This window comes from Macaca fascicularis, chromosome 9 (genome assembly GCF_037993035.2).
Source record: "Macaca fascicularis isolate 582-1 chromosome 9, T2T-MFA8v1.1".
NCBI classification, from domain to species: Eukaryota; Metazoa; Chordata; class Mammalia; order Primates; family Cercopithecidae; genus Macaca; species Macaca fascicularis.
This window is the reverse complement of record NC_088383.1, coordinates 59,678,494-59,705,208: the sequence shown is the minus strand read 5'-3', so window position 1 is coordinate 59,705,208 and position 26,715 is coordinate 59,678,494. Positions and strand designations below refer to the sequence as shown.

Genomic DNA, 26,715 nt, shown 5'->3' with positions numbered 1-26,715 from the left:
TTTGAAGGGCATCACTTTATTCCAAATTTGATCATTATTGAGGGGGATTTTTTACAGTCTTCCTTCCCTCCTCCCTCAGCTGCCTCCTGGTTAGAGACGCTAACAAGAATTATGATGGTCCCAAGATACTGGAGGAAGTAAAAAAGGTGAAGGCCCTACACATTTTAGTTCACGTTTGGCATGTCTTGGCCTTTACTCTATGTAAGGCAAGGAGAAAGAGATGAAATTTAAATTACAGATTAATACAAATGTATTAGTCCATTTTCACACTGCTATAAAGAACTGCCCAAGACTGGGTAATTTATAAAGGAAAGAGGTTTAATTGACTCAGTTCCTCAAGGCTGGGGAGGCCTCAGGAAACTTAAAATCACAGCAGACGGCAAAGAGGAACCAAGGCACCTTCTTCACAAGGTGGCAGTAAGGAGAAAGAACACAGGAGGAACTACCAAACACTTATAAAATCATCAGATCTCATGAGAACTCACTATCACGAGAACAGCATGGGGGAACTGCCCCAAGATCCAATTACCTCCACCTGATCTCTCCCTTGACATGTGGGGATTATAGGGATTATAATTCAAGATGATATTTCAGGTGGGGACACAGCCAAACCATATCATACAAGGAATGACTGAAACTAAAGGTACTAATTTCCTTTCCCTTGATTGGCCAGACTGTCATCTCCATTACTAATAGAGACCAAGCAGGTTGGTTTAATCCCATTGCCCTCTAGTGCTTTCCAGTGTTGGCCAAAATGTTGCCTCCATTTTAAACATTCTTCCTGGGAAAGAATATCCTTCTATCATACGATTAGGGAGAAGAGAAGAGGAAGCAAGAGAAAAGTTTAAAGTGTTGTACAGAAGTTTCCAACCACAGGAGGAGCAAAATACCAAAGAAGTTGTAGAATACAGGGTGTGGTGAAGAGTTGGAGCCCAGGCCAGGCTGTCTGAGAAGGCATGCCAAGCCAAGGTTCAGGCTTCCTAGGACCATGTCCTGTCCGGAGAAGCATTCTAGTCCTTCTCATCCTGGAGAAGTGGCCAAGCCCCATGCAGCTAGAGGGAGGCCACATACACCACACTGTCTTTGCAGAAGGTTTCCAGGGAAAAGACAGACCAACTGAATGACCTCCTGCCCATCCTTGGCCAGAGCCCCATGCCAGGGAGAGCTGGGCGAGTCCATGATGTCTGATCAGATCAGGGCTGGCTTCAGGTCTTAAACATTAGGAAGCCCCCAAATGCAGTGCCCGGCAGGCTTCTCTTTGTTATTGATCCCTGCGTTAACTCAAACCACACTCGTTCACCCTTCTGCAGCTCAGCCATGGCAAAGACCGTTGCTGTGCTTCCACCCCCCTGCCCAGTGGTACAGACCGGAGTCCGATGGTGACCTCCAAACACCAGCTGCCCAGTGCCTAGCCCTGGGCCAAATTCAACGCTCACTGCAAACAGGTAGACACCACGCTCAGGGGCTCGGAAGTAGCCATGTTCAGGGAAGTAGCTGCTGCCAACGTTGATGTGCGTAGAGTTGAACTTCACTGTCTGCAGGGCAGCCGTCCCTTCTGAAAAGCTGGCATAGAAGGCCACAGGGGATCCTGAAACATGAAAGTGCTCAGTGACTCATCCCTTACGCCATTGGGTGGGAAATTAAACCCTGAGCCCCGCCGTCCTCACCTTATTAGCACTGGAAATAGGTCACTATTTCTAGATAACCTAGATATTCGCAACAGCAGTGTTATTGCAGGAGCAGAGCTAGATGGCCAATTCTCAGTTTTTCACTAACTGAGAGGAAGGAAAATGCAAGTCTGTTGTCTCAGCTGATTAACATTTTAACAAAACGCTTTTTCTTTTTTCTTTTTTTTTTTTGAGACAGGGTCTCACTCTGTCTCCCAGGTTGGAGTGCAGTGGCGGTCATGACACTGCAGCCCCCCGCCTTGTTTTTTTTCTCGTAGAGATGGAGTCTTACTTGTTGCCCAGGCTGATCTCAACCTCCTGGGCTCAAGTGATCCTCCAGCCTCAGCCTCCCAAAATGTTAGGCTTACAGGTGAGCCACCATGCCCAGCCACAAAGCACTTTCTCATTTGATTCCTTTTCCTTCCACCTTCCTTGAGAGACAGTATTCCCGATTGACAAAACAGGTTGAATCCTTCACCAGCTGCCCAAGGTTACATGGTTTGTAAATGGCAGGCTGGGACAGGAACACGGGTCTCTGACTCCCAGACCACTACCTGCTAGGAATCTTGAGATACTCAGGGGAAAGGGAGAAAATATACATCCTCAAGGTAATAATAATGCTAACACTGGGAAGGTATTTGCAGAGCTATGAAGGCTGGATCCTCCTCCTGGATGTTGAAGACAGAACCTTGGAGAAAGAAGGAAAGAGCAGGTGAAGCCAGGGAAGAGAAGCCCCTTCAAGCTGGTCTTTTTTTTAGTTGATAAATGGTCTCTTGTTGCCCAGACTGGAGTGCATTGAGATCATGGCTCACTGCAGCCTCAACTTCCTGGGTTCAAGCAATCCTCCCACCTCAGCCTCCTGAGTAGCTGGGTCTACAGGCACGCGCCATCATGCCTGGCTAATTTTTCATTTTTTGTAGAGACAGAGTCTTGCTCTGTTGCCCAGACTGAGCTCAAGCGGTCCTCCCACCTCAGCCCCGCAAAGTGCTGGGATTACAGGTGTGAGCTGGTCATCTTAATGTGGTTTTTCAAAATGTTGCACAGAGCCCTGAGATTACATATGGGTAAATTGAGGCCCAGAAAGAAAAAGCTTGTTGCTCCAGACCACACAACTAGAAAATTACCAAGCCTCCTGGGAGCAGACCTTGAATCTCTTGACTTCTGGTTCTCTGCAGGGAGCACTTTGGTCAGCCTTAGGACAGGAACACCGACAGAACACTGGTGCTGGGCCCATGCACGGGCAGAGGCAGAGGAAGCTGCCATGTGTGGAGGGTGCACAAACAGCCAGGAAGAAGCCAGTCGTGCTGCCTGGCCAGCATGGTTGGGCAGGTGGGGACAGGGTCATGAGACGGCACAGGAAGGGTGAGTCCTACTTGGGTCCTGGCTGTGACACTGGCCTTGGCACCAACGAGGTCATGTCTACTGTGGGGTTCCTCAACCTGCTCCCTCTGTAGGGGTTTAAAACAAGGTCCCCACTTCTTAGGTGATGAAACCAAAGCCTGTAAAGGAGCAGTTTGCTGAGCAATTACTGACTTGGCTCCCGGAACTTGAGCCTCAGCTCTTTGACTCCCAATTCAGCAAGACTTTTGAATAAAAAAATGTTGCTTTTCTCTAGTTCTGGAAGATTTTCTGAGAATTAGACAGTTGAGAATAGCTTTCCCATTTGTGTTAAGATTGTGTCAAGTCAGCTGGGCGCAGTGGTTCACGCCTGTAATCTCAGCACTTTGGGAGGCCAAGGCAGGCGGATCACCTGAGGTCGGTAGCTCGAGACCAGCCTGACCAACATGGAGAAACCCCATCTCTACTAAAAATACAAAATTAGCCAGGTGTGGTGGCGCATACCTGTAATCCCAGCTACCCTGGAGGCTGAGGCATGAGAATCGCTTGAACCCGGGAAGCGGAGGTTGCGATGAGCCGAGATGGCGCCATTGCACTCTAGCCTGGGCAACAAGAGTGAAATTCCGTCTCAAAAAAAAAAAAAAAAGATTGTGCCAAGTCAGAGGCCAGCGGCTGCCTCTGCAATTCCCCTAACACCCAGCAGGTGGGTCTCTCGCCTAGCCAAAGGCAGGCCGGCCCGCAGCGCCCTCTACCGGTGCTAGGCCCTTGTTCCGGCCGTTCCGTCCGGGCGCCTGCGCAGGGAGTTTCGCCGCAGAGGGAGACCCCCTCAACCCAGCCTTTCGCCAGACAGGCCCTAAGATGTGGCTTCGAAGGGCTGTGGAAACTCAGAGTGTGCTTCCCTGCAGGGCACACATTGAAGCCCTACAGCCTTCCTACAGACAAATAAAGGGAAATTTGGGGTGTGTGTGGGTGTGTGTCTGTGTTTGAGACAGACTCCTACTCTGTCCCCCAGGATGGAGTGCAGTGGAGCTATCTTGGCTCACAGCAACCTCTGCCTCCCAGGTTCAAGCGATTCTCCTGCCTCAGCCTTCCAAGTAGTTGGAATTACAGGTGCCTGCCACCACACCTGGCTAATTCTTTTTTTTTTTTTAGACAGAGTTTTGCTTTTCTTGCCCAGGCTGGAATGCAGTGGCGCAATCTCGGCTAACTGCGGCCTCTGCCTCCCAGGTTCAAGTGATTCTCCTGTCTCAGCCTCCTGAGTAGCTGGGATTACAGGCACCCCCCACCACACCCGGCTAATTTTGTATTTTTAGCAGAGATGGGGTTTCACCATGTTGGCCAGGCTGGTCTCAAACTCCTGACCTCAGGTGATCCACCCGCCTCAGCCTCCCAAACTGCTGGGATTAAAGGCATGAGCCACTGCGCCTGGCCTGGAAATTTGTTTTGAAGGAAAACATTTTTTTGAAATAAATATCGTCATGGTAAACACATTTCCAAACCATCAGGCAAATTCTGAAAGTCATCAGCATATTGAAGCCTTGCACCACCACAAGAGGAAACAAGAGGGAAGTGTCAGTGTAGGTGGACACAGCCTGGACCCTGAAAATGCTGGGGAACTGGGAAAACGTTGACTGCATTCCTACATGAGGTAAGCTTCGTGCTAGGTATTTGGTAAACGCAGCAGTCTTCATAACACAACTTTGACATGGGTAGGGATTCTGCCATTTTACTGAGGAAGAAGCAGACAAGTGATGCCAGAGCCTGGGTGCCTCCCACTGCTCCACATTGCCTCTTGGGCCATAGGGAGGGTCAGCAGGGGCAGGGGCTGCCTGGGACGGGACCTTCAACAAGGCCTTGGACTTGCCACACGCCAGGCTGCGCATGGCCATGGCTAAGATGGTGGCCTTGTACTTAGCCCTGTGTGTGGGTGGGGTGTGGCCACAGCTCCAAGGCCAGCCTCTAACAGAGAGAGTCACTTGAGACACAAAGCCTAGTTGTCCCCCTCCCAGGACCACACTCAGGGAGGGGATGGGAAGCTTGGTCACACATCCCTTCAACCTCAAAGCCAGCTCCCAGGCCCAGGGCCCTGCAGGGACCAGCCATGGAGGGCCTTTTGGAGGGGAAGAACGAGCACCCTAAAGACAGTGCTCCTCTGCTGCTCACTAGCTGTGCAAGCAGGAAACTTCTGTTTGTGCCTCAGTTTCACGTAAGGTGGTAGTGCTGATGAGTGTGTCATTGACCTGTTGGGATGGGTCATTGTGGTAAAGCCCAGGAAGGAGACTAGCACAGAGCGGTGAGACAGGTTAACTGTATTTGCAGAGGGAATGAGCTCCTTACAGGGCCCATGGCTTTCCCTGTACAGTCCACTGAGGTGTGTTCCAAGATGTTAGCAGGTGCCTGAAATCTCAGACAGTACTAAACCCAATATATACTTTTTTTTCCCCTCTATGTAAATACCTGTGCCAAAGTTTAACTTGTAAATTAGGCACAGTAAGAGATTAATGACAATAATAAAATATAAAACAATTATAACAATATACTGCAATAAAAGTTATATGAATGTGGTTTCTCCCTCTCTCAAAATCTTATTTTACTGTACTCACCTATTTTCTCATCGTGGTTGATGCAAGAAACTGAAATCAAGCCTGGGCACATGGCTCACATCTGTAATCCTAACACTTTAGGAGGCTGAGGTGGGCAGATTGCTTGAGCCCAGGAGTTTGAGACCGGCCTGGGCAACATAGCAAGACCCCGTCTCTACAAAAAGTACAAAAATTAGCTAGGCATGGTGACACATGCCTGTAAGTCCCAGCTACTCTGGAGGCTGAAGTGGGAGGATCAGCTGAGCCTGGGGAGGTTGAGGCTGCAGTGAGCCATGATCCTACCACTGTACTCAAGCCTGGACAACAAAGTGAGACCCATCTCAAAAAAAAAAAAAAAACAGAAAAAAGAAACTAAAATCATGGAAAGTGAAACAGTAGCTAAGTGGGGCTGCAAGTGGCTGCAGTCCCTAGCCACATTCTACCTAGATACAGTGGCTTAAACGCACATGGGAATGAAGGGGGTGAGGTGAAGAGTTGAGATGCGGGGACTTGAGGGCTGCCCTGGCAGGGCAGGAGGCGCTCCCCTCTCTGCAGCGGGAGCAGTACGCGGCCCTGGTGTGCGTGTGGCCTCCAGGCTCTGCTGTTCACGGGCTATGGCACTAGCAGGTGGTTTTTGTGACTTCTCCTGTTTCCCCATAAGCCAGGTAGCTTGAGAGGCCCACACCCCTGAAAAGCAGGTGGGCCAAAGGGAAGGTGGACCCAATAGGGGTGACCGATGGCCATGCTGTTCTCTCTCTTCCTGGCCCTCTTGGAGGCAGAAGAGCTGCCGCCAGCCCTCCCTGGCCTCCTAGACTCGTCCAGTCTCCCCGGTCCAGGAACTCACCTGTCTCCCAGAGCGCCGCGCCCAAGGCACCTGGCACAGGCCCTGTGCCGCGCGTGTCCACCAAAGGCTCCGCTTCCTTCTTGTCTCTCTTCCGGGGAGCTTCTAGGCCTTTCTGCTGCTTCTTCCCTTTCCTGCTCAGCATGGTCTGCAGCTTCCCCAGGTCCAGGCTGACGTTGGCTTCCATGAGCCCTTGGAAGTTCCCAAAGAGGCTGTGGAAGAGCCGTTGGTGCTGCTCCAAGCTGCGCTGGGTGGCGAAGAGTGCATCGTGGAGGCCGTCAAGGGAGGCGTTGAGGGAGGCAGCCCCGGCCCCGGCCTCAGCCTCGGCCTCGCAGCACTGCCCGACACGTTTGACGTCGTTGCTCAGGCGCTGGAGCTCCCGCGCCAGCCCGGCCAGGGCGGTGGTGGCGGCCTCCTCGCGGCCCGCGTCGTGGCTGGGCTCCAGGTGCTCTGCCGGCCGCGGGGGCTCCGAGGCCTGCTCCAGGGCCGCCACTCGGGCGGCCAGCTCATCCCAGCCGAGCACCTGCTCCTGCAGCCCGCTGGCGGCGTCCTGCAGGGCCACGCGGATCTGCTCATAGGTCAGGGGCAGCGGTCCCGGCGCCTCCTCAGACATCTCCTCCAGCACCTCCTCCCCGAAGAGCGCGGCCAGCACCGCCTCGTGCCGCAGCGCGTCCTCCAGCAGGGCGGCGAAGGCGCTGTGCAGCTGGCGCACCTCGTGGCGGGCCTCGGCCGCGGCCGCCTTCAGCGCTCCCACCTCGCCATCCAGCGCCTGCACTTGGCTCCGGAGCCGCGCCGTGGCCGCTCTCGCCCTCTCGCCCTCCACTTTGTGAGCGTCCACAGCCAGGGACACGGCGTCCACGGCGCTCTGCAGGGCCTGCAGGGAGGAGCCGTCCAGCTGCCGCCGCTCGTCCAGGCTCACCTGGGTCTCCTCCAGGGCACGCGTGGCGTCCCTCTGGCCCTCCCGGATGACGTCCAGGTCTAAGTAGAGCTTCTGGCAGTTGCAGTCCTTCACGTACTTGATGAGGTCGGCATGGCCACCCTGCAGGTGCTGCAGCGTGAGATTGAGCTCCAGGAGCTGCCGCTCCACCTCCTCCTTGTTTTCCTCCATGATCAGAGACTTCTCCATCAGGATCACGCGCAGCTCACGGAGCGCCGTGTGGTTCACCTGCAGCTCCTCCACCTGCCGCTCCACCTTGCTAATCTGATCGAAGGTCTCGTCGGATTCGGAGTACAGTTCCTTGATCTCATCCGCGTGCCGGGTCAGGGTGGCCCTCATGTCCTCCAGGGTGTACTGCAACTCCTCCTCCCTGCGGGCCGTGGTCATGTGCAGCTCTGAGAGGTTCCTCTGCAGCTGACCCAGCCTGGCCTGCAGGCTCTCTGGCTCAGGCCTTGCCCCAGCCTGGGGCGTTGCCAGCACCAGGCTGCCATTGGTGCCTGGGGCCTCCTGAGCCTTGTGCAGCCTCTTCAATTTGGTGTCCACATCGGCCTGGAGCTCTGAGATCGAACGGTGCAGGGTAAAGTGCTGGGCGTGCAGGCGATCCTCCACGTCCTGCCGCAGCTGACCCACTCTCTGAGCATTATCCTGGACCTTGGCCTCAAATTTGGCACCAAGCTCCTGGAAGTCAGCCTTGGCCACGGCACTGTCCTGAACTCTCGAGATGGCCTGGCGGTTGGCCTCTACATTAAGAGACAGGTTTCTTAAGGCCTGGGAAAGGCTGTGCAGGCTTTGGTTAAAGCTCCTCCAGATGGGGCTGAAATGCACTTGTAGGAAGGTGTCCACGTGGGGTAGCAGCACCTGCTCCAAGGATCTGTCAGGGAACTCTGCAACAGACGTGTGGTGTGACACAAGCCCTGCAGGAGCAAACATTCCTCCCAGGCTGGGACCAGCGGGGTCCTCCCCTCCTCCCCTCAATGTGACCAGGCTCTTCCTCAGCCCCTAGAGCCTGCCACTCACCGTGCCCTGTTTGATTTGCTTCCATCATTGCAGCTGTGAGGTTACCAGGCAGGGCCTTCCACAGGCCTGGCAGGCTGTCTGCCACCCGGTGAACATCATTCTGGAGATCTCCCAGAAGGTGTTCCTGCTGTTCCTGTTGCACCTCAACCTCACTGATCGCTGCAGCCAGGTGGCCTAAATGCACAGCAGACATAAATGTCAAGGGCTAACTCACCAGGTCTGGGACAATCACGAGGTTCAGAGAAGGATCGTTGAGGGCTGAGAGCAGGGAAGGTAGCTGCTGATGTCCTCTGAGCAGGAGCTTAGAAGCCTTAAGCCCCTGGAGGGCAAATGCATAGCAAGTGAACCCTCATCCTGCCTCCTACACCCACAGCAGACATGACTAATCAATCATGGTCCACTCCCCTCCTCAGCACATGCACATGGCCTCACAACTTCATTCTTGGCAGCCCTTGTCAATAAATACTTCACCACATAATGACACTCATTTGCTTTCTCAATCTTGGGCCCAGGCTTGAAGGGCCCTGCTGCAAATGATGTCTTTTGGTGGGTTTCCTGTGCTGACTCCAAGACCAAGGACAGTATGACTTCCTGGCTCTGGTTAGGGCTGTGGGGAAGGGTGAGAATGCTTTTTCCAGGCACAAGGGTTTGTGTGGTTCAGGGGACAAGGAAAGTGTCAGATGAACCAGTACTTCCCAGAAGATGGGGTGAAGGAAAAGGGTGTGTGTGCTTGGCCAGCAGGCAGCTGGGAGCCCGGTGAGCCTGGCCTTCAAGGTGGGAGGTGGTGCAGGCCACAGAGGAGTCCTTGCTGATTCTGGAGGCAAGGTTTCCCTGAAATGGCACTGCTGTATCACAGGAGAAAGGGCCAGCTGGCTACGTGGGCCCCAGCAGCCTGCCTGCCTGTCTGCCTGCCCCTTCCGGAAAGCAACACACCAGGTTCAAAGCTGACTGGTCCATCCCCAGGTTCCTGGTGGCTGTCACTAGGATCTGCAGGCTCAGGGATTGCCATGGAATCTGCAGAAGAAAGCATTAGATATTGACCCCAGTGGTCAGAGGAGCTGCTTGACTTTGGGGATCAGAGGTCAAGTGGGGAGGGGGGCAGCAGGGAGCCCTACCGTGGTGCTCGCAGTTGGGGCCCGTGTAACCAGGGCAGCACCTCCAGGCCAAGGAGGTCAGCACCTTCTGCTTGACCTGGTACACTGGCTTGTGGGCCATGCGGTACCTGGAGGAGGAGGAGGGCTGACTCAGTGACTCCAGGGAGGGCTCGCTCCAGGCCTGGGCGAATGGCCCACCCTCCCCTACTCACATGACTTTGACTCTCTGGCAGTCTGGAGCTCCCTGCGGACATGGCTGCTGCGAGTGGACGAGGAATTTCTCTGTTTTGCAAAGAGCTAGTAAAGTGACCAGCTTGGACATCGGGTAGGGGCACCAGTTACTGGAAAACAAGCAAGAGGAGAAGGCTGCTGAGCCACACCCAGGTCAACAGGGGGTGCCAGTGCAGAGCCACCAGTCCCCACCTCCTGCCGGAGCAGTGCTGGGATTCTGGAATCCATTATCCTGTGAAGAGAGCCCTCTGCATTGTTCATCCCTGGGCTCCAGACCAAATGTTTCACAATCCCTACCTGCAAAGAGGGCACCTGCTCCACCCCCTTCCTGAAGCCTCCCCGAGCCAGCACAGAGAGGCTGAGAAACCCACCAAAATCTAGAACTGTGAAAAGCAGCTCCAGGGTGATGACTGTTTTAGCCAACAAAACTAACAGCCAGAGTGTGGGAAAACACCATGTGCACTGCAGCTGTCTGCATGGATTCCCTTCGGTGAGGTTAGCCGCAGACCCAGAAAGCTCTCGCTATTTCTCCTGCTACCAAGGTGCAGCTGGGGCTGGAGAGTCCTGGGTTTGAATCCCTCACGCTTTCTGACTGTGTGACCCCGAGTGAGGCGCTTAGGGAGCTTCTCTTTCCCCATCTATACAATGGCGATGGTAATGCCCTCCTTTAAGTGGGTAGAGGAATACCAGGTGCCTGGCTCCTGACAAGTGTTCTGTGAACACAGCTCCACTGCCCCATTCCAACTGCCCTGGCAGCCTGCCCAGTTGCTACTTATGTGAAGGACCAGCTCCCTGGCCATGCCCATTAGGATCATTCTAGAAATGGACTTTCAAACAGTTGTCCTAAGGAAAGGTAAGCAGCTGGGTGGAGCAGTGTCTTCTCTGGGATGGCCACCACATCAAGGTCATGCAAGGTGGTTGGAGGTCACACTCAGTATCCTGCACATTTGAGAGGTAGCCCCTCCATCCTGGTCCTTCACCAGCATGCACTGTGGTGATCCCAGGAGCCGGGGGACGCTCATGCTGATGGAGCTCCGGTTCACTGACCCAGTGGCTGACTCCATGGGGTCCGTGGCAGTGGTCAGAGAGCCCTTCCCCAGGCAGCCAGCTCCCAGAACAGAGCTCATCAAAGTGGCAAGTGGCAATGATCTCCGTGGCACAGTACAGCTCAGCACCTCTTGGGTGCTGGGTGCTGCGCTCAAGCTCAGGGTGTGGATGTGGAGGTACAGACTTTCCCTTCAGGGTCCCCAGGGAGAGCACTCTTAGAATGGGTGAGAGGTGCCAGGATCTGCAGAGACTTTTAGGAGAAGGAGCTAATGGGGCTATGTCTTAAAGCCGGAAAGTTGGATGAGGCACCAGATGTGACAGGGGTGCATAGGGGTGAGGAAGGGGCTGCAGAAGGAGGCTGGGATGAAAGGAGAAGCCAGACCTCAGCGGAGGAGCTGGCCTATGTCCTGAGGGCATGGGAAGTCATGGAGGGGTTTCAGCAGGGAAGTGGCGTGAAAGAGCCACCCTGGTTCCTGGGTGCAGAGAGGATGGGAGGGCAAGATGTTGGCAGCTGTGTCCAGGGTCTAGGGGGAGATAATGGCAGTTTCGACTGAGTGATGGTGGACGTGGGAGAAGTGGCCACATCTGTGAGCTCTTAGAAAGCGGCGTTCAGAGGCCTTGGTGGTAAAGTGACTGTCAGTGCCGGGATTTTATTCTCCGGAGCTGGTCTTTGTCCTGGGGCCGTCAAGCACTGTCACACAGGGATAGTGCTGGGAAAGGCAAGGGTGGGGGATTCGAGTGACTTTTTTTTTTTTTTTCTTGTTTTTGAGATGGAGTCTTGCACTGTCACTTGGGCTGGAGTGCAGTGGCGCGATCTCAGCTTGCTGCAACCTCCGCCTCTCAGGTTCAAGCGATTCTCTTTGCCTCAGCCTCCCAAGTAGCTGGGATTACAGGCACCCGCCACCACACCCGGCTAATTTTTTTGTATTTTCAGTAGAGACGGGGTTTCACTATGTTGGCCAGGCTGGTCTCGAACTCCTGACCTCGTGATCCACCTGCCTCGGCCTCCCAAAGTGCTGGGATTACAAGCATGAGCCACCGTGCCCAGCTGAGTGACCATATTTTGAGTGCTGAGCCCCTAGCCTGCTTTACCCTCTCAGCAGCAGACTGGAAAAGTTTCTCAGGAAAATGAGCCAGCCCAAGAGGAAAAGACCCAAAGCTGCTGACACGAGGGGTTCTCCCATAAAAATAGCCAACCAGAAGATCCTATGACAAAATGGGTCAGAAAAGGGTATCCATACACCCCAGCTTCCAGTCAGTTTCTCAGTCTTTCTCAAGTGAGCAGACATCCAAGATTTACCCGAGAAACATTGTATTCCAAAAGAGGGCCAGGTACAGTGGCGCACGCCTGTAACCCCAGCACTGTGGGAGGCTGAGGTGGGAGGATCCTTTGAGCCCAGGAGTTTGAGTCCAGCCTGCGCAACATAGTGAGACCTCATCCCTACAAAAAATTAGCCAGGTGTGGTGGCACATGCCTGTAGTCCCAGCTCTTTAGGAGGCTGAGGTAGGAGGATTGATTGAGCCCAGAATTTCGAGGCTGCAGTGAGCCATGATTATGCCACTACACTTCAGCCTGGGTGCAGAGCAAGACCCTATCTCCAAAAAAAAAAAAAAAAAGAGGTCAAAGTGGGCAAACGAAAAAATACCAACTTGGACAAAAACTAAGCCTGCGTAAGGAGAAGAGAACCACTGAAACATTTGCACTAAGATTTCCAGGTTGATAAAATAAATTACTGCACCCAAGAAACAAGACCAGGAATCTATGAAAAAGAAAAAAAATGAGGGGGGATGGGAGAGGAAGGGTGAACATTCAAAGAACAAAAAAGAACTCTTGGAAATTAAAAACATAACAGTAGAAATGAAAATAAATTTAATGGAAATGTCAGAGGGTCAAGTTAAAGAAATTTCCCTAAAAAAGCAAACAGAGAGATGAAAAATTGGAAAGAGAAAAGAAAAATAGAGGACCAGTCTTGCAAATGTAACATTGAAATAGTACAAATTTCAGAAAGAGAGAACAGAGGGAGGAAATCATCAATGAAAAAAAATCAGGCTGGGCATGGTGGCTCATGTCTGTAATCTCGGTATTTTGGGAAGTTGAGGCAGGAGGATCACTTGAGCTCAGGAGTTTGAGACCAGCCTGAGCAACATGGAAAGATCTCAATCTCCACAAAAAAACTGAAAAATTAGCCAGGTGTGCTGGTGTGCACCTGTAGTCCCAGCTCTTCGGATGGCTGAGGTGGAAGGGTCCTGTGAGCCCGGGAGGTTGAGGCTTCAGTGAGCTATGACTGCACCACTGGACTCCAGCCTGAGCAAAAGAGCGAGACCTTGTCTCAACAACAAACCAAAAACATATTCCGGAAGGGAAGGACTTCAATTTCCAGATTCAGAGCAGCACCAATTACCTGCAATATGATGAAAATACACTTATATCAAAACATGTCATCATGAAATTTTAGAACTCTGGGAACAAAGATGGTCTCTACGTGCTTCCAGCAAGGAAAACCAAGACAAACACATGCATACAAAATCGGTAACTGGAATGGCTTTGAACCTCTCAACAGCAATATTGGAAACTGGAACACAGTGAGGATTGCATTCAAAATACTGAAGAAACATAATTTACAACTCAGAATCCTATATCCAGCCTAACTATGAATCAGTGTGGGAGTGAGAATAAAGATATTTTCAAATGACCCAGGTTTCAGAACATTCACCTCCCACGTATCCCTCATCAGGAGACTACCTGATAAGCAGTGGTTTGAAATATTGCCTGCACATCAACACCATCATGCAAGCCAGATGTGGTGGCTTGCACCTGTAATCCCAGCTACTCAAGAGGCTGAGGTGGGAGAACTGCTTGAGGCCTAGAGTTCGAGATCAGCCTGGAGAACATAGTGAGACCCCCACCTCAAAAAAACAAAACAAAACAAAACAAAACCACACTCAAAAACAAAACCATTGTGTGGCACTTTAAAAATAATTAAAATAACAGTCTTGGGGCCGAGTGTGGTGGCTTATGCTTGTAATTCCAGCACTTTGGGAGGCCAAGGCAGGGGGATGACTTGACGTCAGGGGTTCCAAACCAGCCTGGCAAACATGGCAAAACCTCGTCTCCACTAAAAATACAAAAATTAGCTGGGCATGGTGGTGCATGCCTGTAATCCCAGCTACTTGGGAGGCTGAGGCAGGAGAATCACTTGAACCCGGAAGGCAGAGGTTGCAGTAAGTGGAGATTGCACCATTGCATTCCAGCCTGGGTGACAAAGCAAGACTCCGTCTCAATAATAATAATAATAATAATAATAATGATGTCTTGGGTTAGGTGCAGTGGCTCATGCCAGTCATCCCAACACTGGGAGGCCAAAGCAGGAGGACTGCTTGAGACTAGGAATTTGAGACCAGCCTGGGCAATATAGTGAGACGTCATCTCTACAAAAAACAATAAAAAGAGGCCAGGCACGGTGGCTCATGCCTGTAATCCCAGAACTTCGGAAGGCCGAGGCGGGCAGATCACGAGGTCAGGAGTTTGAGACCAGCCTGGCCAACATAGTGACACCCTGTCTCTACTAAAAATACAAAAAATTAGCTGGGCATGGTGATGGGTGCCTGTAATCCCAGCTACTTGGGAGGCTGAGGCAGGAGAATTGCTTGAACCCGGGAGGTGGAGATTGTGGTGAGCCAAGATCATGCCACTGCACTCCAGCCTGGGTGACAGTGCGAGACTCCATCTCAATAATAATAATAATAATAAAAAGAAAGAAAAACAATAGTCTCCCAGACCCCCTGAGATTAGGGCCTGAGCACCAGCATTTTAAGGCTCTCTGGGTCATTGCATGGCACACCCAGGATGCAGAACCGTGGTGCCACAGGAAACACTCCAACAAAACAACAGAGAAAATCAAGAAAGAGAAGGCACAGGATCAGGAAACAGGTTCCAACATAAAAACCAGGTGAAGGGAACCCCCAGGACGACAATGGGCTGTGGTATGAGGGCAGCAGTCCACATCGGAACATACCTGGAGGCTCTGGGAGCCGCATCTCCAAGAAGACGCAGCTGCTCCGACACCCGGCGTGAATGAGAGTGTAGAGAGCAGATGTGGACAACTGGCTGAGGGTGTGGAGTTGAGTTAGTGATAAAGACACGGAATAAGCAAAAGAAAAAAGCAAGACACATGAAATTTTAGAACTCTGGAAGTTCTAAATTCTTACTACAGGGAAAACAAAAAGTGTGCAAGGGGGCAAAAAAGTTTCAGTTTAGTTCAAGGCTTAATGCTGAGCAGTACATGTGGCCCTATGAATACATGCACATGCATTTGCTTTGGGGTAGGAATGACATCTGACTCAAAGATAATGCTATCTCCATCCCAGCAACTCGGGAGGCTGAGGCAGGAAGATCGCTTGAATCTGGGAGGTGGAGGTTGCAGTGAGCCAAGATCGCGCCATTGCACTCCAGCCTGGGCAGCAAGAGTGAAACTCCGTCTCAAAAAAAGAGATAATGCTACCTCCCAAGAAGCAGCAATGCAAGCATGTTATTTAGTGATACAGAGGTAAATGCGAAAGAATCACCTGCAAAGTTGAAAGTCATTGCCTTTGGGACCAGAGGGAGCTGGGGCTTCTGACCGTCTCAGCAAGCCTTATAGAACCAGTTGATTCCTAATCAGGAGATCAGCAAACTTTTTTTCTAAAGGTAGAGATAGTAAATATTTGACACAAGACCAGCTACGTAATCTGCAAGGCCCAGTGCAAAACGAATACGTGGGGCCTCTCCTTCAAAAAGTATGAAGAATTTCAAGATGATGACACCCAGGGAGGAGCCCTCCAGAGGGCAGGGCCTTGTGTGTGACTGCATAGGTCACATGCCCCTGATGCTGGCCATGGTTTCAGGCTTTCCAGGCCACATGAACTCTGTCCCATCTACTCAACTCTGCCATTGTACCACAAAAGCAGTCACTGACGATATGTAAATGAACCAGCCTGGCTGTGCTTGAATAAAACTTTGTTAGCAAAAACAGGTGAGGGGCTGGATTTGGCCCACTCCCCTGCCTATGAGTACGTATAACTAATACAAATGAAACTTTAAAAAATAAATAAAATCATTTTCATCGGGAAAAGAAAATGCAGATGAATAATCAAGAACATTTTGGAACCCAGGCACAGTGACTCACGCCTGTAATCCCAGCACTTTGGGAGGCCCAGGCGGGTGGATTGCTTAAGTCCAGGAGTTTCAGACAAGTCTGGGCAACGTGGCACATACCTGTCTCTACAAAAAATACAAAAATTAGCTGGGCGCGGTGGTGCACACCTCTAGTCCCAGCTACTTGGGAGACTGAGGTGGGAGGATTGCTTGAGCCGAGGAGGTGGAGGTCGCAGTGAGCCGACAGTGAACCACTGCACTCGAGCCTGGGCAATGGAGCAAGACCCTGTCTCAAAAGAAAAAAAGAAAGAACATTTTGGAAGACAACAATGAGTAGGGAGTTTCTCTCACAACTATCAAGACTGACTCCAAAGCCAAGGGATGAAAACGATGGGTGTTGGCTCAGGATTTGCTATGCCAGCCAATGGGAACAGAGACTAGGAAGGGGCCGGTGCATCTCCAAGGAATCAGTCAGTGTGAAAAGGGGTCACCTCACCATAAGGATGGAAGGAAGGAATGCTCACTCAACACTGAAACAGAGGGCTGGGAAGGCACTGGCCCCAGAGCTCAGGAGCCACAGGTGACAGGCTCGCTTGCACAGACACCCACCTGGGGCCCCATGGAAACTCCTGGAATATGGGCTCAGTCCTAGGGAAAAATCTCTCTTAGACCAGTGGTTCTCAATGGGAGGAGAGGGGACTTTCCCCAGGTGCATTGTCACAACTGGGTGGTGGGTGCTACTCACAACTGGGCATCTCATGGGCGGGGCCCAAAGATGCTGCCAAATACCTACAATGCATAGGACATCTCCACACCCCACAGCAAGGAATTGTCTAGTCCAAAATGTCAGTAGTGCCAGGGTTGAGAAACTCTCTCTAAACAAAGTTCCATTCCTCGCAAACCTCTGACCTACTGCAGAGGGCCTGGAAGGCCTGTGCCCCAGGCACGCCTGGCCTGGTCCAGTCTGCTAGGAGTGACCGGGACTTTCCACCTCAAGCTCCTGGAAGTGGAAACTATGCCGCCCACCCTTCCTGCCCAGGAACTTTCTCCGCTGACCTGCGCAGACCCTGGGCTTCAGCACCGCTATTCTCTCTGCCCACACTGCCCGCCCTGGGCAGGCCCTCCCTTGGCACAGTACAGGCTGCTGGCCCAGAACCCTGGGAACATTCTTGACCTTTGCTTTGGCTTCCTCCAGCTCTTGGCAGCTTCTTGCTGGCCCTTGATGCCCATGCCCCCGGCCCAACTTGCTGAAGCGCCCATTTTTCCCTCTGCCCCTCCATCTCAGGCTGGCTTTATCTTTGTGCCCTCCCTTGGGGAGTCCTGCTGGGTGCCCTCATCTCCCAGTGGCCAACCCAGAGTGAATGTGGGGCTCCCCTGGCCTGGTTTGGAGCTGCTTTTGGTCTTCTGTTGCCCCAACCTGCTTCCCCACCCAGATGGGAGGGTATGTGGACTCCTTTGGAGCTTTAAATGGAAGCTGGGTGGCCTGTGCTTTCCTCTCCTCCTCCTCCCCGAACCCACAGTGACCTTGAGCAAGGCACTTCCCCCGTCATTGAAATGCGAAGAAGCTGTGCCTCTGCGGCAAACAGAGCAGAGCGAGTGTTGGGGGGAAGGGGAAGGGAGCCTGTAGGTGGGGGAGGGTGCATCCATTATGCAGATTGTGTGGAGTGCCTTCCCTTCCCCAGCCAGGAAACGCCCTCCCAGAGGCCCTCAAGTCTTCCTTGGCAAGGAGGGCGTGTTCTCAGCAGCCTTGCTTTCTGATGCCCTGAAGCCAGCCATTAACCTGACCATTCCAGGGGAGAAACTCACAGGGTTTTGTCCTTGAGTCAGAAAAGGGCCTTGGCAGAGAAGCCCGAGGCTCTCTCAGGGGCCAGCCCAGAGCCGAGAACCCCTGAGCGTGGTTCTGGAATCTTCAGCTCTGGCCAGTGGGGGCTCTTCCCTGTTGATGTCAAGAGCTCTGTGCCCGGCAGGGGTCAGGCACGGGGGGAGGGGGGGTGAGGATGGGGGAGGAACAAGTGCAAAAGTTGCATTGTGGCTTGTGTTCCGCCCTGCTCCTGTGTGACCTCTAGCCATATGCTGGACTCCTCTGGGCCACAAGCTCCCAGCTGGGAAAATCCCAAGGCTCCTGGTGTGAGGGTCAGGAGAAGCCTGAGGCTGGTGACTGGGGCCAACCAGCCTGCTGGCAGCAGCGTCCCCTACATGGCCACCCTCTTGGGGGGACAGGACAGAGAATGCCTGGGTGGGCCCCGGCTCTCACTGTCACTTAAGAGCTCTGTGGCCCTGGGGGGCATCCCCACCCCTCTGAGCTGTCACAGCAATGTGATAGATAGGACACCTTGCCTGGGGCTCAGCACAGTCCCTACCGCAGACTGAGTTCCACTGGGACAGCAAATCCTGGGTCTGAGGCGCTCACATTCTAGACATCCCCGAGTCGGGGCACAGAAAGAGCCTCGTCCTCCCAGAGTCCTAATGCTCAGGCTGCTGACTCCCTGGGCTGGGCCCCTCGGGGTCCCTGGCGACCTAAGAAGCAGTTAACCCCTTCACTTCTCCACCGCAGGGAAGTCTGAGGACATAGTGGTTCTATTCAAGCTTTTCCTTGCAAAGGGTCTTATTGGGGCCTGCATCCAGGGCCCGGCCTAGCCCTGGGCCTCTGGAAACGTGAGCGGCAAAGGCAGGGCAGAATGCCTGACTCTGGCAGCCGAGCCTCCTTGTGATGGTGTCGGTGTCACTACCCCTGCTAGTGGAACCCAATCTGCCTCCCCTTCCCCTGCTGCAGGGACGGGGACTGGAGCACGCTTCCGCCTCCCTGGTCACAGGAGCACGGGAAGCAATCAGCCCAGGAAGCCGTGGTGTTTCCTTCCTTTCTCACCAGCCCATCCGGGCTTGTTGAGAGAACATGGGCTTGTCCTGTGGAGACTGCAGCTTCTGGATGTGGGAAGGAGAGCCTTGCAGGCAGGGGGCTTCCAGGCTTGGGACACCTGGGCATTCCTGGTCCAGGTACATGCACCCTCCCACTCTGAGAACCCCCAGAGAAGGACTGCAGGGCCCCTGCAGGGCTGCCCGACAACAGTTCCCAGACCCTCACTCCTTGGGGCTAAGGGAGCAATGTCTCCCACAACCAAGACCCCGGGGAGGAAGAGGAGCAGCTCCCTCCTCCCTCCTGTCCACCGGGTCCCCTCATCCTCCCTTTCATCAAAAGGAGGAAGGTGGCCTGAGACTCAGGCATGGAGCTTCCTTGGTGCTGAAATCAGAGCGGAGTGTCTGGATCCACCCTGCCCCTGCCCCGCATCCCCTCCCCGCCCCACCACTGAGAATCACCTGCGCTTCCCAGCCCTGAGCAGAGTTGGTGGCAGGCGGGAATGAGGTTTTTCCATGGCCAGCTGCTCAGCCACTGCTCCCCACACCACTGCCACCAGCCCCTCACTAAGGGGCCTCTTGCCCCTCCTTGGTCAAATCCGTTTTCAGGAAAGGACCCAACAAACCTACAACTCAGAAGCCAAATGAGACCTCTCCCAGGCAGGTCCGCTCTGCGATGGCGGCTCTCATACACCTCATAGAAGTGTAAGTTGGCTCCCCTCACTCCCTACATCCATGTAGATGCCCTTAGCCAAACAGGTCTGGTGTGCGGGGGCAGGAGGGTGGGGGTAGGAGCATCTGGGAGTTGGGGCTGGCTTCGAGTGCTGCGAAGAGTTGACTATGAGCTCTGGAGTCAGACTCAGATCTTGCTCCTTAGCTGTGTGACCTTGGGCAAGCCCCTCAGCCTCTCTGAGCCTCGGGCTCCTCCTCTGTAAGTGGGGCTGTTGGAGGGATGAACTGAGATACACGTGGCAAGGTGCCTGGCCCCGAGACTAGCCCCATAAACAGCACCTGCTGCTCTGACTGGGGGGCAGTTGGAGACGAGGGGGGACTTACAGGCCCAATACCTCATCAGCAGGAGGGGCCCTGGCCCTGTACAAATAGAATGTTGGAAAGCTGTGTTCTGGGTCCAGTTGCAAGACCATCCTGCCCACTTTTGGGGTCACTGAGGCAGAGCTCCCTGGATTATGCTGTGGAGAGCAGGGTGCCCTCTCTGCTCACTGCTGGGCACTCAGAGTCAGGTCCCCAGGGAACTCAGATCAAAATCTGAGGGCAGCCTTGCTGGGTGTCAGCTTTCAGAATTGATTTCTTTCGAAGAACAGAAGGCATGGCCAGGCCAGCTGGCAATGGCTTCAGCCACAGTCCCCCAGTGCCCCATGCTGGGTGATTGATGGTAGGAGCTGTGCCTCCCCACCAGCCCCCCGAGCCCCATTCCCTGCCATGGCTCCGACAGGGAACTCCCTGTCATTCTTAGGTGGATCCTGAAACACCGAGTCCAGGCTAGACTTGTTCAGCCTCACAGCTGGCCCAGCAGATAGCTTCGATTAGCCCATTTCACAGATGGGACGTGAGGTCTAGAGAGGCTCTGCTCTAGCTGAGCTGGGACTCAGATCCTACTCCATGACCTCTGCCAAGGTCCAGGCCCTCTTACCGTCCAACGGGGTCCTCGCCGGTGTCCTCAGCCTCTGCCCTCCAGACCCCAGGTAGCCTGGAGCTCTGCAGATCAGACAGCCTAGTACTGGGAGCCTGGGCCCATACCCCCAGCAGCCCCCAGCCCAGGGGGCCCCCAAGGCTGAACAGCAAGCTCAGGATCATCTTGGCGGCGGGGCAGGCTCAGCTCACACTCAGCCTTGGCAAGTGGCTCCAGAAACTGCTAGTGACGTTGTCTTCAAGTTAAATCTCAGGAGGAAAAGAAAATATGAGGACAACAAAGAGAGGAAGTGGCCTGGGCCGGCCTACCCGGTGGGTCTTGTCCTGCCCCCAACCACCCTGGCTGGCCCCCACAGGCGCTGCCAACCACACAAGCCAGTTCCTGTCCCTGAGGACTTGGCTCAGGGGACTCTGGGAATGTGGTAGACACAGCGGGTGGCCCCACCAAACGCATCCTTATGGGAACCTGCTCCCTGGGAGCCATGAAAAGAGCGTGGACTTTGAGGTAGGGCCACAGGAAGTGGTCAGGTCCATCTCGGGGGACCTGCTGCCCAGCCACACTGCTGGCCGGGAAATGGGGGGCACTTCATGCCTCCTCAGCACCTTCAGCTCAGAGAAGGGAAGGGACTATTCTGGGGTCACACAGCATGCAGCCAGAGGCCAGGACATGGGGAAGTCCTTCATTTCCCCACCCCCACCCACCTCAGATCCTCCAACCAGGGTCTAGCGGCATCCAGGATGCTGGTGGGTAGCTGCACAGCCCAGGCTGCGGGAGGTTGGCCACTCTCACCTGACAGGCCTATGTGGAGCCCTGACCCCTAACTGGGATGCTGGGGGACATTGACCAAGGCGCCTCCCCTCTCTGTGCCTGTCTGTCCAGTTGTAGCCTAGACACAGCGCCCCCGGGGCCAAGAGCACCCAGTTAGAGGTGCCCCCATGGGTGGGCAGGGCAGCAAATGAATGAGGGACAGGGATGGGTTGGGAGGTGGCCAGCCCCCTCCAGCCCCTGGAGGGCACGGGGCAGGGGAGCTGGACTGAGCCAGCAGGAGCCCAGGGAGCCCGGTCTCTGCCTTCCTATCCTGGAGGAAGGTGAGGCCGAGCCTCCTTCCCTCCCTCCTTCCCTCCCTGCCCCCACTGCACGCGGGGCTGGCTGGGCTCCAGCTGGCCTCCGCATCAATATTTCATCGGCGTCAATAGGAGGCAGCGGGGACAGCCGCTGCGGCAGCACTCGAGCCAGCTCCAGCCCGCAGCTCGCAGGGAGATCCAGCTCCGTCCTGCCCGCAGCAGCCCAACCCTGCACACCCACCATGGATGTCTTCAAGAAGGGCTTCTCCATCGCCAAGGAGGGCGTGGTGGGTGCGGTGGAGAAGACCAAGCAGGGGGTGACGGAAGCAGCTGAGAAGACCAAGGAGGGGGTCATGTATGTGGGTAAGTGGGGCATGGCAGGGTGGGACAGTGTAGTGGCCAGAGGATGAGGTGCCCAGTTACCTTCGCCAGACCTTACTCCCCAGCCCCAGGGAGGCATTTTGGGAGGGGGTGAGGCCCTGGCTATTAAGGTGGGGTCTCCAGACCCTGGAGCACCCACGATGCCCTGTGCACACCTATGTGTGTTTGTCTCTGGCCTTCTCGGGGTCTCTGGGTGTCAGAGACCGCAGACAGGGCTGGCTACCTGTCTGTGCATGCACAAAGACATGCCCATGCACACCAGCCTCCCCTGAGCCTGGAGCCCCTGAAGCTATGAGCAGCCTGTGCTCAGGTGGCCCCCACCCTCTCCACACGGGAGCAGCTGCAGCCAGGCCACGGATCCCCACCCTCCCCAGAGAGAAGGGGTGGGCTGGGGGATGAGACCTAGGCTCAGTGTTCCCTCCCCCGCATCCTCTCCTGGCGCTCTCCGGAGGAGGAAGGGGAGGTCAAACCAATGACTCAGCTCCGGCCCGTCCTGTTGCTGCTTCTGAGGCCCGGCCACACCCAGGCAGGGGCTGGACCCTGGGTCTAGTCAGTGTCCCTACCTCAGGCTTGCTCTCTCTTGTCCCCCACCTTCTGTCCTGTCCCCTTGCCATCCATCCACTTCTTCCAGACACAGCAGGAAGAGGCCCTCTGAAGGGGCCACCAGCCCACAGACACCATCCTCACTCCCGCCCCACCCCGGCCCCCACCGCCCACCCTGCAGCTTGTCCAGCTGTTCTGTTGTGTTTGTCCTGACCGCCCACAACACCTGGAGTGGGGTCTGGGCTGACGGCTCCATTTCCTCCCCAGGAACCAAGACCAAGGAGAATGTTGTACACAGCGTGACCTCAGGTGAGGAGCCTCAGGGCCAGGGGACACGTGGGGGCTGGGACCCCTTGGGATCCTGCATCCTAGTGCTTGGGCTCAAACCTAGAGTCCTGCCTTACCCCCAGCTGGGGTCCCAAGCCCTGCAGACCCTTGCAGATCATGAGGCTAAACTAGGGTGGGTGTCTCCTTACCCCCACCAGCATCAGAGGTGCCCTGGAGTCTGAGGGAGCAGGGGAGGGTCCCAGCAGAGCCAGGGCTCTGAGCTCCTAGTAAGGGGCTGCGAGCCTGACTCCAGCAGGCCTGCCTGGGGGCTGGGGCGGAGGCCAGTCAGTGTCCTCCCACAGTGGCCGAGAAGACCAAGGAGCAGGCCAACGCCGTGAGCGAGGCTGTGGTGAGCAGCGTCAACACTGTGGCCGCCAAGACCGTGGAGGAGGCGGAGAACATCGCGGTCACCTCCGGGGTGGTGCGCAAGGTGAGCCCCAACCCTCAGACCCTCTCAGTCCTCTCCTGGGCCCAGAGAGGCTGCTGGGTAGAGGCGGCATCACTCCACTCCACACCCCAGGAAACATGACGGGGGGCTGGGGCTGGCTTCAGTTTCAGCACCGAGCACGGTGGGGTCCCTGCTTGCTGTTCGACCTGCATTCGGGTCTGGAATCCCCACAACCACCCCATCGAGGAGACTTGGGGGCCCATCTCATAGACAAGGAAAGTGAGGCTCAAAACCACTCTTTCTGGACGGCTGTCAGCATTTAGGAGACACCACATTTTATAAGTGAAAACAGGGTCCCACATGGTAACAGACAGCCTCCCGGGCAGTGGTCACCAGGCCGGGGGCTGGGTCACACTCGCCCCGCCCCTAGGGCCCAGCCTCCCTCTCTGCGCTGGGCGGGGCAGCTGCCTCCTGCTGGGAGCCTCAGGGAAGCAGCGTCCCCTGGTGGTGGGAAAGCAGTGCTGGTTCTGACCCTACCCTGTGCAGCTGCCTTTGTGTATGTGTGTGTGCACGAGTGCTGAGTGAGCATGTGGGTGCATTTGTGTGCGAATGTGTGGGTGTACATGTGTGTGAATGTACACATGTGTGTGCGGCCCAATAGCAGACAGCACAGGAGCAGTGGGGCGCTCCCCAGGGATGGGTGTCTGCTGGGTGAGTTGTCCCAGCACCTGAGACACAGCAAGCTCTGCTTTATGCATTGTACGCTTATTAGTTCATTTAATAGACACAAAATCCCATGAGACGGTGTGGAAACTAAGGCCCAGAGAGATTAATGTGCCCAAGGTCCCATGGCTACTTCATGTGAGCTTGGAATTCCCCTGAGCAGCCTGTACTCTGAGAGACCCTGTGGCAGTGCAGGTGCTGGCCTGGGCTAGGATTCCAGCCTGGGGGTGGGGTGGGGGAGCAGTGTCCAGCTCTCCTACCTGCTGCAGACCTCCTAGGTGGCGGAGTCTGAGGCTCCCAGCACGGAGAACCCCTGCGTTGGGAGTGGGTGGGTGGAAGGGTGGGGGCTGCCCTACTCCTCTTGGCTTTGGGGCAATGCCCAGGTGTCTGCTTCCAGGGCCAGCACAGGGTCTCCATGTCCTTGGAGCTGGCAGCTGCTCCCTCTCCTAGTTTCCCTTCCTCGTTGTATGACCTCGAGAAGTGAAGGAAGCTCTTTGGGCCTCCGTGTCCTCATCTGCAAGATGGAGGTGAGAGTGTCAGTCTCCCTGGGGATGTGATGAGGCAGGGAGTGTGATGAGGCAGGGCCATGACCTCCATGAAGTGATTCTCCTGGTCTATGTGAGCACCCAGCAGAGGAAGGTGACCATCATCATCATCATCATCATCATGTGTCCTGGGCAGAATACATAGAGCCCCAGGAGGCCCCTCCCTCCTCACCCCCAGCAAAAGAGACGCTGGGGTGAGGGTGCCCGGGCGTTCCTAGTGAATCCTGGAGCAGGGCTAGTGAGCCCTTGGAGCCACCTCAAGGGAGACTCATTTCCTGGTGACACCCAAAAACCAATCACGACTCATCTCCCAGTGAACTGTGAAAGGCCTCAGCAGGGACTATCTAGCCGCTCATGCCCTTGGCCTCATGATCAGCCTTAGGGTGGCAGGACTCAGCAGGTGGCCACCTGCCCTGCCCCTGGAGAGCCTGGCCGACTCCAGCCAGCACAGCACTGCTCTTTTATGCCCCACTCCGTCAAGGGGCAGGATGGCCCTGGGGCAACACAGAGGTGACAGGATACCCCCCACCAGAGGCAGGTGCTGAGGCCAGAGTGCAGGCCAATCACCAGTGTGGTCCTACATACCCAGCTGTCATGATCTCTCACGCAAGTGTCTGGCTGGCATGGAGTGCAGGAGATAGAAGAAGATGGGAAGTGGGAGAGGAGTGTGTAACCTCTGCTGGCCCTGACCAGCCTGAGCCCAGAGCCTGTCCAGGAGGCAAGGAGAGGGACTCATGCTCCTGGCGACTGAAGTGGACCTGGAGCAAGCCTGATCTGATGCCAACACACCCCACCACTTTTGAGCTCCAAGGCCCTGAGCTGCATGCCAAGCCTTCCTGGCCTCAGAGTCCCTATGTGAACCCCAATCGGCCTTCCTTGTAGGGCTACTGAGGGTGGCGTCAGACCTGGGGCTTCAGGGGCCTCTGCTTACTCTCACCCCCACTCCACCCCACCCCACCCAGGTTCCTCATCAATGAAGCCCAGCTAGGGGCTTCCCAGAGACTGGGGACCAGCTTGAGGGGTGAAGCTGGGCTCCAGGGTACTTGGTGCCCCGGAAGGCCTCGGCATCATCAGACAGAGCCCCAGATATTGTTTGAACTGCACACCCCCAACACCTCCAGCCCCTCCAAGTACAATAAGGCCATGAGGGGCCTCTGCTCCTCCTTGAGGCCGGGGTAGACAAGGCCCTGGTTGCAGGGCAGCTAGGGGTGTCTGCATTCTCTGCATGGTCTCATGCCCCATTTTGTCCCCACAGGAGGACTTGAAGCCATCTGCCCCCCAACAGGAGGGTGAGGCAGCCAAAGAGAAAGAGGAAGTGGCAGAGGAGGTAGGAGCTGGGCTTCTGGGGTGTACCATGGGGGGGTTCCTGGGTGGAGACCCCATCCCCCACAGACTCACTGCTTCCCTCCTGGGCTCCCAGGGCCCACCAGACCTTCCGCAGCCCCCACAGGGATTGTGGGCAGGGCTAACCCTGAACCTGAGTGGGAGGTCCCCCCATGGATGACCCCTCAGGCATGAGGCACAGGGGACAACCTTTCCCAGCCGACTCAGGGTGGCCCATTAGGGCTGGGGCCCGGAGCTGGGTGTGCAGGTCATTCTCTCTCCCAGGCCCAGAGTGGGGGAGACTAGAGGGCTACAGGCCAGCGCGGACGCCCTGAGGAATGCTCCTCTGCCTTGGACACCATCCCTTCCTAGCACAAGGAGTGCCCGCCTTGAGTGACCTGCGGCTGCCCACGCTCCTGCCCTCGTCCCTGGCCACCCTTGCCCTGTCCACCTGTGCTGCTGCACCGACCTCACTGCCCTCCCTTGGCCCCGCCCGCCCTCTGGTCCTTCTGACCCCACATATGCTGCTGTGAGTTTTTTTTTTAATGATTCCAAATAAAACTTGAGCCCACTCCTGCCATGCTTCCTCTGGGTGCTGTGTAGCTTGAGGAAGGGTCCCCAGGTCCGCCCAGGAACAGGAGCGGGTTCAGCCTGTTGATAGGACCAAGTATCCTACAGGGACACACACACGGCATTCATGGGACCTGTGAGAGCAGGCGCTACCTTCAGCAACACCCCCAGCCCACCCATTGCCTTTAACATGGAGGAGGCAGCACTGCCTTCGGCTCCCCAAGACATTCGACAGGACTCACAATCCCATCCACAGGACAGCTTAGCTCAGCCTCAGGGTAGCCCCCGCCTGCCTGCTCTGCATCCCTGAGGAACCCACTATCAGCAGGAGGCGAAGACAGGCTCCTGGGCCTTCCCTCCATGTGCGGCCTGGGCTCCAGGGTCGCATGAGGAACAGGGCCACCTAACATCCTCCCTGGGGCAGACGATAACTTTCAAAGATGGAGAAGTCTAAACCCA

At 55.3% G+C, this 26,715-nt stretch overlaps 2 protein-coding genes across 6 annotated transcripts in view; one reads left to right on the top strand and one right to left on the bottom strand.

Annotated features, from left to right (window-relative positions):
- MMRN2 (multimerin 2) overlaps window positions 1-26,715 on the bottom strand; it is a 32,200-nt gene continuing 5,485 nt past the window's right edge. The window contains exons 1-7 of one of the 5 annotated variants that reach the window (XM_005565238.4): window positions 20,393-20,587; window positions 9,689-9,817; window positions 9,498-9,604; window positions 9,316-9,396; window positions 8,383-8,556; window positions 6,432-8,279; window positions 1-1,588 (exon numbers count right to left, since the gene is read on the bottom strand). In XM_005565238.4, the coding sequence (XP_005565295.3) occupies window positions 1,206-1,588; window positions 6,432-8,279; window positions 8,383-8,556; window positions 9,316-9,396; window positions 9,498-9,604; window positions 9,689-9,817; window positions 20,393-20,556 (2,886 nt within the window). In that variant the 5' untranslated portion in view covers window positions 20,557-20,587 and the 3' untranslated portion in view covers window positions 1-1,205. Of the gene's footprint in view, window positions 1,589-1,833; window positions 2,356-6,431; window positions 8,280-8,382; window positions 8,557-9,315; window positions 9,397-9,497; window positions 9,605-9,688; window positions 9,818-20,392; window positions 20,588-26,715 lie in introns of those variants that run through there. The other 4 variants (XM_005565239.4, XM_065520753.2, XM_074001643.1 and 1 more) reach the window with 4 other exon arrangements.
- Window positions 21,587-26,262, top strand: SNCG (synuclein gamma). The gene is made up of 5 exons (XM_045361975.2): window positions 21,587-21,819; window positions 22,648-22,689; window positions 23,010-23,137; window positions 25,619-25,690; window positions 25,972-26,262. The coding sequence occupies exons 1-5, from the start codon at window positions 21,699-21,701 to the stop codon at window positions 25,990-25,992; spliced, it is 384 nt and encodes a 127-aa protein (XP_045217910.1). The 5' UTR covers window positions 21,587-21,698; the 3' UTR covers window positions 25,993-26,262.

Excerpts from the sequence above, each read along its gene's own strand:
- SNCG (XM_045361975.2), top strand. The coding sequence starts at position 21,699 with ATGGATGTCTTCAAGAAGGGCTTCTCCATCGCCAAGGAGGGCGTGGTG. Across the intron at positions 21,820-22,647 it reads GGAGGGGGTCATGTATGTGG|GAACCAAGACCAAGGAGAAT; the intron begins GTAAGTGGGGCA and ends TTTCCTCCCCAG. Across the intron at positions 23,138-25,618 it reads CCTCCGGGGTGGTGCGCAAG|GAGGACTTGAAGCCATCTGC; the intron begins GTGAGCCCCAAC and ends TTGTCCCCACAG.